Source organism: Phascolarctos cinereus, unplaced genomic scaffold (genome assembly GCF_003287225.1).
Source record: "Phascolarctos cinereus isolate Bilbo 61053 unplaced genomic scaffold, phaCin_HiC Scaffold_5;HRSCAF=322, whole genome shotgun sequence".
Taxonomy (NCBI): Eukaryota; Metazoa; Chordata; class Mammalia; order Diprotodontia; family Phascolarctidae; genus Phascolarctos; species Phascolarctos cinereus.
The window spans coordinates 302,863,182-302,874,914 of NW_027555958.1; the positions used below are offsets into that span (position 1 = coordinate 302,863,182).

Below are 11,733 nucleotides of genomic sequence, written 5' to 3' on the forward strand. Positions count from 1 at the left end.
AAGGTACCCCATATTAAGGGAGAAAATATTCCAGACTTTAAAACACAAAGTCAATGATGATGACTTATTCAGGCTGCTGGGAAGGCTGAAGTCTCAGAGGTTCCTTAAGTCAGAAGGGATAAAGTGGTTCTTTTAATGGTCCGTGGCAAAAGGCCTCAGGAGATGAAAATTTTTCCATAGGGCAGTATGTTAGGCTGGTCAGACTTTTAGCATCGAGAAGGGCAAGGACCACAGATAGATCGTGGGGCACTGGGAAGGCAAGGTTTACAGGGTGTGCAGGCAGCGGGAGGTGGACAAGGGATGCAGGATATGGGGTTAGCACATGGGTTGCAGGGAAGCCTGTAGGGGGAAAAGTCGTGTTAGACATTTAGTTGTAAAACAAATGGAAAGTTAAAACATTTAGAAATCCTAGAACACAGGGCTAGAAGAGAACTTAGAAATCAAGTCATCCATCCCCCTCATTTTACAGAGGAGGAAACTGAAACAAAGAGGAAGGGAAGTGACTTGCCCAAGGTCTTATAGATAAATAGTGGCAGAGTCAAGCCTAGAATCCAAGCATCCTGACTCCCAACTGATTAGGAAGATGAAATGGGAAGACAGACAGAGACAGAGTCAGAGAAAGATAGAGAAAGACAGAGACAAAGACAGAAACAGATACAAAGAGAGACAAAGAATGAGAGATGGAGAGGAAGGAAGGAAGGAAGGAAGGAAGGAAGGAAGGAAGGAAGGAAGGAAGGAAGGAAGGAAGGAAGGAAGGAAGGAAGGAAGGAAGGAAGGAAGGAAGGAAGGAAGGAAGGAAGGAAGGAAGGAAGGAAGGAAGGAAGGGGAAAGGGAAGAAGAGTGGGAGAAAGGGAGGAAGAGAGAGAGAAAGAATGAAAGAAAAAGAAAGTCTCAATCTAGTGGGAACAGAATGGGGCTAGGGCCTGGGCCACTAACTATATCATTCATTCTCTTTGTCTCAGTTTCCTCACCTGTGAGATGGACATATTACCTGCTCTATCTCTCAGGGTTACTAGAAACATAAAATATAATAAAAGATATTTTAAAAATTTGAAAAGAATTTCTTTAAAGTACTACAAAAATATCAGGCATAGTTACTGCCATTATCATTGTTGTTGTTGCAATCCAGTATAAATTTTGCCAAAAGCCACATAATGCTAGCCAGCTCTAATTCACAGTATTCCAATTTGCCAGGGAGAATGATGATTCCTTGTCCAGTCAGTCAGCAAAAGGAAAAGAAAATTTTTTGTCCAACACTGGTGGTTAAAAGTGGTGACATAGAAAAAATGCTGGATTTGGAGTCAGATAGCCTGGGTTCAAATTCAAGTTCTGCTACCTGATGTGTGTGACCTTGGGCAAGTCACATAACATCTATAGGTCTTAGTTTCCTCACTTCCTCATTTTAAAAATATGCAGGTATTCAAATGACCTCAATGATCCCTTCCAGAAGACAGTATTCTTACTATAAGACCAGCCCCATCATTGTCTACACAGATACCACACAAATGAACATCCCCTCATTTATGAATGTTGCTTTGAGATTGGCCACTCTCTACACAATCCATACTTACTTGCAGTCTTCACTCTCCAGCAGATTTCTGTAGGTGGAGATCTCACACTCCAGCCGGGCTTTGGCATCTAGGAGCACTTGGTACTCATGGTTCTGGCGTTCTAGGTCAGCCCGGATCTCAGCCAGCTGCTCCTCCACGTTGCCAATCAGATACTGCATCTGGGCCAGCTCTGTGCTGTAGCGAGCCTCAGATTCACACAAGGAGTTTTCCAAACAGTCTTTCTGAAATGAGAAGGAACAATGAGACATTGGCATGTTCATGAGCCACTTCATATATGTTATCCCCACTATTCCCATGAGATAAGTACTAGGGGCATGACTCTCCCTATTTCTCAGATAAGGAAAGCTCAGATCGGTTATGTGACTTAATACACAGGGAGTTAATGTAACAGGCAGAATTTGAACTTAGAACTCAATCCACTGTACCACACACTGCATTTCCAATTTAAAAAAAAAAAAAGCAGTCTCTGATTCCGTCAAAATCTCAGGCACAGTCTCAGACACAGAGAGGGAGAAGGAAGTCATTAGTAGAAGAAGCCATCTACTCCCACGCTCTGTTTCTGTGGTAACCTCCATCTAATCCCAAAATATGAGCAAACTTATAGGGAATTAAGAAGCAACATTGTGCATGGAAGACAGCAGTGCCTTTGGAGTCGGAAGATCTCAGTTCAAGTTCTACCTGTATGACTTAACTATGTTTGACTCTGGGCAAGTCACTCAACCTCTGGTCCTCAGTTTCCTCATCTGCAAAATGCAGAAGTTGTTATAGATGGCCCCCTGCAGTCTCTTCTGGATCTAAATCTATATAGTCTTATGAAGGTAACCCTGAAGCAATCTGGTTTCTGATTTTCTCAGGCTTGGTATGAAGATCAAATGGTATAATGTAGGCAAAGTGCTTTGTAGACTCTGAATGCTCTATAAATGTCTGCCCTATAATTCAGCTGGAAGAATCCTAAGTCTAAGCCTGCTTTCATCCTAGACTTTTACGATAATGCTTCATAGCACCCTGCCAATAAATATTACTTCAAAGCATGTATATTCATTCATTAGAGGCAGCATGGTATAATGAGTGCATAAAATGCTGGACTTGGAAAACAAAGATCTAAGCTCACATTCTGGCCTCTGACACTTGCTCAATCTATTTTATCATCTGTAAAATGGATATTATAACACCTGTTGCACATAAGGGTGAAATGGAATGGAATGACCATTAATTAAGCACCTGCTATGTACCAGGCATCATGCTAAGCCCTTTACGAATGTTATTTTGTTTGATCCTCACAACCCTGGGAGGTAGGTGCTATGGTGAGCCCCATTTTACCATTGAGGAAAGTGAGGATGTCCAGGGTCACACAGCTAAGAAGTGACGGGATTTGAACTCAAAACTTCCTGACTCCATGCCCAGCACTCTACCCTCTGCCTCCAACCAGCTGCCAATCAAATGAGCTAATGGATGCAAAGTATTTCGCAAGCCTTAACTTGCTCTAAATACATCCGTTATTCCAGAGAAAGTAGTTCCTTGAAGGCAGACACTCTCCTTCCTTTCTTTTTTCTCTGTCCCCAGCACAGTCCCTTTCCCTAGCAGGCACTTAATAAATAGCTTGTTTGTACACAATTCTTTGTTTATTGTCTCCTCCATTAGATCAAAGGCCCCTTGAGGGCAGGCACTGTCTTTTTCTATCCCCAGGCTTAGCACAGTGCCCGGTACATGACTGACTGACTGACTGAATTGGATATTCTACGGAGTTTTGTTTGTTTATTTGCTTGCTTGCTTGTTGAGAACATTATTCTAAAGGAGATAGAGGTGAGGTTTGAAGTGATTACCTGTTTTAAATTACGAAATTATTCAGTGCAAGACAGCTGGTAGGGAAAGTGTACTGAATTTACCATGTAACAGTTAGAGGAAGGAAAAAACCCACCAGTTTGTGCTGAGCCTGGAGCTCAACCTCCAGAGCGTCCACAGAGCGTTTTAGCTCCAGGATCTCGGATTGGCAGCACTGTAGCTCCTCCGAACAGGACATCTCCTGCAGACTGATGCCCTCGCTCTGAAACACAATGAGACACAAGGACAGAGTCAGTTACAAGTACCCTCAGGAAGCCAGCAGCCACCTCCCAACATTGAGCCCCACTGCCCGCACCTGAGCCAGGAACCACTGCTCCACATCATTCCGGTTGGTCTCCACCATGGCCTCATACTGGCACCTCATCTCACCCAGCACCCGGTTGAGGTCCACAGGTGGGGCTGTGTCCAGCTCGATGCGGAGCTTGTCTCCCAGCTGGCATTGCAGGTTGTGGACTTCCTGGAGAGAGAGGGAAAAGCAGAATATACAGTGTAAGAAAGGGTCATTCTCTTTGCAGCAGTCTCCCTTGCCTTCTGAGGGCAACATGGAAGAGAGAAAATCCCCCTAGGACTGAAGTGCCCTTGCCCAATACTCGTGATAGGAGGAACCTGCTCAGAGAATTTTAAAGCTATCAAACAAGTTTCTGGCCAGTGATGGGCTTCCAACAGGGGCAGAGGGGAATCTTTCAGCTGGGGGTTCTATAGCTGCCTCCCACCCTAGACTACTGAAACTTTTCCCCTTCCAATGCTATAATTTGGTTAGGAACTGCTTGGTTGACCCTACCACACCATACTAGCTAGGCACAGCAACTTCCAATTTCAGGCATAAACCAGGCAATGTCATTAACTAGATCTGGCAAAGCTTAACACTAAATGAAACAGCCTCTTTACTGTTAGAATCCAGCAAAGTAACGCCACCTGGGCTGAAGCATCGGCTCAGCTCCTAAATGATCCTCCATTTTGCCCCAAGTGATCAGTCGCACCAAGGTGGTTTTATAATGTTACAGAGGGATTATTAGTTATTATTGATGTCACTAAAAGACAGCATGACATAGAGGAGGGAGGGAAGGCCTTGGTATAAGTCAGAAAGACCTGGATTCAGGTCTCCACCTCTAACTCAGATTGGTTGGGTATGACCACAACCAAATTCCTTAACTTCTCAGTACCCTGGGCAACTAACTGTCTCTATTAAGTTATAGATGAGCTGCTGATGTGCATGGCTGAAAAGAATGTCCACACTGGAAAATCTCTATATGGGAGAATTCACAAGCCCAGCTAAAAACTGATGTCATTGCAAGACAGTATATGTCCAAGCAGTGTATGTCCTAGTATATGCTCTGAGGCATGGTCTCCCACCTCCTCAGTCACTTCTTGTCAGTGAAATGGCTAATAATAATAATAATAATAATAATAATAGCTAATATTTATGTAGCACTTACTATGTGCCAGGCACTGAGTGTTTTACAATTATTATTTCATTTGATCTGAATAGATTATAGAGCATTATTTAAAGAAGCAAATCTTTCCCAGGGCATTGGGAGGATAAAATCTGATCCCATTTGTGCTCTGCAAACCTTAAAGCACAATTTACATAATGCCTTAAGGCAGTATATAAGGTACTTAGGATTTATATGCTAGCAATTATTATTTGACCTTCAGAGATTTCTTCTAGAAAGGAGGAAAGGCCCAATATTTCCACCCAAATAGAATGGATAGCTTCAAATAGCCTCAGTCCATTGACCTAAATGTAGGTCTGTGTTTGATGTGTACCCCTACCTGCTCATGGTTCTTCTTGAAGCTCAGAAGTTCTTCCTTTAGGGACTCCACTTGGGCCTCCAGGTCACATTTGGCCAGAGTGAGGTCATCCAGGTTCCTGCGTAGGCTTCCAATATCAGCCTCTACCAGCTGACGGAGAGACCGCTCGGTCTCATACCTTTCAACATGGTGAAAAAGAGGAGTATGTATACTCAGAGAATGGCAGAGATGGCCCTGGAGAGTTAGCATTTTTGTCTTAGCCTCACTGGTTTTCTCCATGTAAGATTTATTTTTGGTTTTACTTATTCTGTAGGTTTGTCACCAGCGTGCCCTACAGGGTACAGGAGCTCCCCAAGTGGCTGACCCCCAACACACCTCAGTACTCACATGGATCAAGAAAGCCCCATCTCTGATGAGAGATGACATGGTTCAGAGCAGGGGTCCTCAATCTGGGGGCCACAGACCCCCAAAGAGGTCCATGGATAGACTTCAGATAGATTTCAACTTGGGTAGGAAAAAGAACTTCTCACTGAAATTCAACATTTCCTTCCATTATGAATGTAGGCAACAAACTAGAGTAGTATTAGATTTGGGGTCTCCTGACTTCAGCATTCTGTCTGCTCCTGTCATTGTCCCTCCATGTGGCCTTTGTCAGGTTGCTAAAACTGCCTGTACTTAACTTACCACGTTTGAAAGGTAGGAAAGATAATTTCTTTCACCTTGGTTGTTATTACTGTGACTTGAGAAATCATTGGCCATGTCAAGGGAGGCAGCCTGCATATAGAGGGAAGAACTGAGAGATGAGAGCCCAGAGCCCTTCCTGCTGTCTAGTTGTATGTCATTAAAGAGTCTGGGTCTCGGTTTCCTCCACTGTTAAATGAGGAGGGACAGTGAACTGTGTCTAAGGATTCCTCCAGCTCTGACAGCCTCTGACTACTTTCCAGTTCTCTGGGTTGGCGTATTACTTTGTCTCCTGTAGTAAATGCTGCGTTCAGCCCTGAGTCAATTATATTCCCGGCCAGTGGGGCCAGAGAAGAACAATGACGTTTTCTGCCTCCCCGCCTCCTTCCCTCTTCCAGCACGGCTCACTTGGTTCTGAAGTCATCAGCAGCCAGCTTGGCATTGTCAATCTGCACCACCAGCCTGGTGTTCTCGGACTTGGTACACAGGATCTGGAGAAGGAGAGGTGACATGGTTGGTCTTATATTGCGTCCAGACCTCCTGAAGCCTTAGGTATGAAGCATTCATGTTTTCATAAGTTTCACATGCTATTCTATAGCATAATCTCTCCTATAGGCAGTTCAATTCAGTTGCACAAACACTGAATTGAAGTCAAAGTTAATTTGCCTCATTTTTCCTGGCATACTTGTCTGGCACGTAGTAAGTACTGAATCAACATTTGTTGATTGACCAACTCCCTCATTAGAATGTTAAAAGGGATTTCTACCTTCTTTGTGTTTGTATGGCTGGTGCCCAGCACGATGTCTGGCACATAAGAGGCAATTAATAAGTATTTGTTCAACTGATTCAATTCCAAACCTTAAATGACCTCCCCTCTTCAAAAATTTTCCATGGCTCCCCATTGCCTACCAAATAAAGTACAATCAGTTAACCAACATACATTTATCAAGCAGTATCTATTCACCAAGCACTAGGCTGCAAAACAGGGCTGCAAGGACAAAAATGAGACAGTCCTTGCCCTCAATAAGCTTACATTTCATCAAGCAAGACAACATGGCACTCCTGTACCTGGCATTCCTGGCCCCAGCTAGGTGATACAGTGCTATACCTCAAGTGCTAGTCTGGGAGTCAGGAAGAACTGTGTTCAAATCCAGCCTCAGACTCTTACTAGATGTGTAACCCTGTGCAAGTCACATTACCTCTGCCTGCCTCAGCTTTCTCAACTATAAAATGGGGATAATAATAGCAACTACCTCAGAGGGTTATTGTGAAGATCAAACGAGACATTTATAAAGTGCTTAGCACAGTACCTAGCACATTGTAGGGACTGAATAAATGCTTATTCCCTTCCCTTGACCCTCTGTGATCAGGTTACAGTCTACTTATACAGACTTATCTCAAGCCATTACTCTTCACATCCTCTATACACCCAGCCCAAGTGAAATGCTTACCATTTTCTATGCTCTTCTTATCCTTTCCCCAGGCCTAGAATGAGGAAGATGTGTGTTCAAATCTTACCAGCTGTGTGACTTAAGTCCCTTAATCTCTATTTGCTTCAAATTCATCACCTATAGATTGGATGTAATAATAGCATCTGCCTCCCAGGCCTGTTGTGAAGATCAAATGATATAGCGGTTGTAAAGTGCTTAGCACAGTGCCGGGCACATAGTAAGCACTTCATAAATTTCAGCTATTATTGTTGTTGTGGTGGTTAAATTCACAATATTCCCTCCACCTGAAACTCCTCCCTTTCCATTTTTGGCTGTTGAGATTCCTCTGACTTTTGAAGCCCCACTTCTGATCCTTAAGCTATAAGAAGTGATCTGTTCCTCCTTCCTGCTCAGACCTCTTACAGCATGTGCCTATGCATTTATCACATTCTCCTATACTTATTAGTGTGACTGCATTTGCCATTGAAGCTTCTAAGCTCCTCAGGGGCAGGGACAAATTCATTTTGTAACCTCACCCCCTGCCCCCAGCAATAAGCACAGTGAATTGTCCATAGTTGGCGCTTAATATTTGTAGAATTATATTGAAATCCTTTAAAGCTATCTCCCTTTATTTACATCATGTATTGAATACTGAGCCATTTGCACTATGGAGCTTCTGAGAAAAGGAACATTGAAGGACAGATGAAATAGGGCCCCCAACATAAAATAGAAACATCTCGACTTGGATTCTTTAAATGTTCACAGTGTGGCTGTAAGTGACCCTTCTAGGCTTGCTGCATAATATTCCCCTGCATATAATCTGCATTCTAGCTAAAAAGTCTATGTTCTGTTTCCAAAACTTGGTACTCCGCCTCCCATCTCCACGCCTTTCCATAAATTGTCCCACCCTCCTTAAGTGCACTCCCTCCTTCCCTCTACCTCTTAGAATTCCTAGTTTTCCTCAGCACCAGGTCACATTCCATGTATTATCAAAAGCCTTTCCTTATCTCTTCAGTTGGCAGCTGAATAGAATGCTGGATAGCATGCTGAAGTTAGCATCAAGAATACCTGAATTTTGTGTGAACCTAGACAAATCATTTAACTTCTCAACCTCAGATTCCTCATCTGTAAAGTCAGAGTGTTAATCTAAAGCCTCGGAGGAAACTGTCAACTCTAAATCTCTAACCCTATGCTCCTTCTCCCTCCTCAATTTAAATTTTATATATATATATATATATATATATATCTGCTTATATGCTGTTTTCCTCTAGTAAAATGTAAATTTTTAAGAAAAGGGAGTCTTTTCTTTCAGCTTTATATCAATGGAGTCCAACACAATTCCTTACACATAGTAGGTATTTAATAAATTGTGTTAGATTGGATTGGATTGGAAGAAAAAAATAGGAACAATAGTTTGTTCCTTTTGCATCACAAAAAACAAATGATGTTGTTTTTTCCCCAAGGAATAATTGTAATGGACATAATACATTACAACCACTATTGCAGCTAGTTCAATAGATTGTGATGGAATACCATGTTTCTCAGGAGATAAGTTGCACTCCTGAAGTAAAAAAGCTTCCTCATTCTTATTCACTAAGTTCACCAAGAATCTGCCCTTGGCCTCTCCAGTTTGGAGTGGATGACCATTTGGAAGATATTTGTTTCCTCTATCCCAGGTTTAAGCAAAATGGTCTTCTGAAACTGGGCTGATGGCACATGAACTTTGTGGAGATGCCCTAGGTCAATGGAGATGAATTAACATAATCCATGAGGCCTCTAGAAGTCCCAGGATCTCAGGGTTGGAAAAGATTTCAAAGATCAATTTGTTTAAAGCATACCCAAGCAGAAAAACCCTCAACAAAATACCCAATAAGTGGTCTTCTGTTTCCAATTGAAGACCTCTAGTGACAGGGAACCCACTGCCTCCTGAAACATTGTATTCCACTTTTAAAAGTCTGTCCTTCATTCTAGCTGAAATCCACTTGTCTGTGATTTCCAGGCCTCTGACTTCAATTTCATAAGTCAAATCTTGTATTCTTTCCATGACATACACAAAATTTTCAAGAAAACTATAAACTTTAGTGTGGAGAGCCCTGAATCTAGAATAACAGGTGGGGTTTTTTTTCTGTTTTATGCGAAAAAATCTCCTTCCACAAATGAACATATGATTTAGCAATATTTTTTTTACACTACAATCTGAGACCCTGAAATCCAAAATCAACTCCTCAAATATTACCTTCTGCTGGAGCTCCTCCACAGTCCTGAAGTAGGACTGGTAATCTGGGCACACAAAGGTAGGCTGGCACTTGCTCCACTCTCGAATCTTGGTCTCCAGCTCTGCATTCTCCTGTTCCAGCTGACGCACCTTCTCCAGGTAGTTGGCCAGACGGTCATTCAGGAACTGCATGGTCTCCTTCTCATGGCTATTCAAGAAGCCTTCACCATAATTGCCACAGTTCCCAATGTTGGCAGGGATGTCGAGGGTCCCGGGTAAGGGGCAGGCTGACCGGCAGCTGTTTGGCAGACAGAGGCTGGGGCGGCCTAGAGAGGTCGATCCAACACGGACTCGGTTGTTGTGAGCCATGGTTGCAGAAAAGCACATGGAGGCAGCTTGAGGTTCCAAAAGCCTCCCACTCCTGATGGAGCCTGAAGAACCAGATGTTCTACAGAAGTTGGCAGTCATGGCAACAGAACAGAGGTGTTGGGTTGTCTCTAGGTTGTACTGAAAACTGAACAGTTTCTTTGCCACTAAACCTATGTATATATATACTCCTGGCAAGTGGGTGTTGGTGGAAGAAACTGGCATTCCACTCAGTATTTACATTATTATACAATCTCCTGATTAGTCAATGATTTGGTTTCCTATAAAGAGTTAATTAGATCATAAAAGAGATTTTGTTTAATACAGAACTCTTTACTACAACATGGCCCTAAAATATATGCAAAAAACCTCATTCTTCAAAGACTTATAAACTCAACATCCCAAATTCAGTGGCTTTGAATTACTTTCTGACCTCCCATTCAAGTGGGTGAAATGGTGACGGTATAGTAATGCCAAACTCTCATGGGCACCAGAGGGCTACATAATCTGTACTTCAGATTCTTTTCCTGCCCCAGGGAATTCATTTGAATAAGTACTTTGATCTCTGAAAAGTCTGAAAAATTAGAAGAGTCTAAAACACATAGCAATGATAGTGTTGTCCAGGCAATTGGAGTTGTAAGGAAGAATCATAACTATCTTCTTCCTCATCCAATGGCCTTGTGTGTAAGGTCACATAAAGGTCATTCAAAGATAGGTCCCAGACTCAGGAAACTGACCATCTGAACAACCTTGGATAGTATTGAAATCACAGGATTTAAAGCTGAAGGGAAGCTGAGAGAGCATCACATCTAAACGCCTCTTTTCACAGAGAGGGAAACTGAGGCCTGGAAAAATGAAGGGACTTGCACAAGGCCACATGGTTAGTGAATGACAGAGTCAAGACTAGAACCCTGGGCTCCCAAATAGCCCTAGAAGAGCTGGACAGGTCCATTGATAAGTACTAGAGAAACCATTCAGCTAGAGTTATGAGGAAAAAAACTAAATTCCAATTAATGTTTGTCAAGTCAACCTTGAAAATCATTAAGTCTAAAAGAAGATAGATGTTGGGGTGAGGGTGAGGCAGGCAGAGGGGAATAAACAAATGTATTTAAAAATGTAATTCCAGATTCCCAGGGAAATGTGTTCTCATCTACTAGAACTTTGTGAGCTGGCTACGGTCAACAGTGATTAATATTTTATGACGTCTATTCTCAAAGCTTCCCATGTCTTCTCTCAGCATCTCCACATATTACCTATATCCCCACCTGCCCCTCTCTCAGGACAACTTAAACTCTTGGACTTTGATCTCCCTTCTCTTGAAAGACTCTCGACCCTTTGAAAAAACATTCATCTTCTTTGATAGTCCATTAACAAAGAGACTCCTGCACAAAATTTGAATTTCCTTAATCTTCAGACATACTCAGAGCATCCAAAAGCTTTATTGCCTTACTCTGACCCATAACAAACATATGCCAACAGGCTGTTTCTCCACAAACCCCAGAAAAGGATAATTAACTAGCTAGCTTCTTTGCTATGCTAAATAAGATGCATTGACCCTTGACTTTAAGTCAGTGAAACAGTCTACAAAGTACAGTGTTCCTGACAATGAATCAGGATTCAGAGGAGGTGAACAGATAACCTGAGGTTCCTCTTTTCTAAGGGTCTCTACCCACCTCCCTACACCTTCCCCTACTAACCTTGTAGAAGTCTTTATTATACACCATGCTGTGTAAGCCCTCTATACTGATCCAGATGACCAGGTTGACCCCAATCATTCATTGGTTTAAGGAACTCCCAGAAGGCAAAACCAGAGCTGATGTATGAAAGTCACAAAGAAGTAAATCTGGTTGCTTCAAGAGGTGATAGTTTAAAAAAA

At 42.5% G+C, this 11,733-nt stretch overlaps 1 protein-coding gene across 1 annotated transcript; it reads right to left on the minus strand.

The window, feature by feature from the left end:
* Positions 1–206: 206 nt before the first annotated feature.
* On the minus strand, positions 207–9,959 carry LOC110198416 (keratin, type I cuticular Ha7-like). The gene is made up of 7 exons (XM_020972689.1): positions 9,513–9,959; positions 6,255–6,337; positions 5,187–5,343; positions 3,709–3,870; positions 3,490–3,615; positions 1,572–1,792; positions 207–339 (listed from the first exon to the last, which is right to left on the minus strand). The coding sequence occupies exons 1-7, from the start codon at positions 9,957–9,959 to the stop codon at positions 207–209; spliced, it is 1,329 nt and encodes a 442-aa protein (XP_020828348.1).
* Between the last annotated feature and the right edge of the window lie 1,774 nt (positions 9,960–11,733).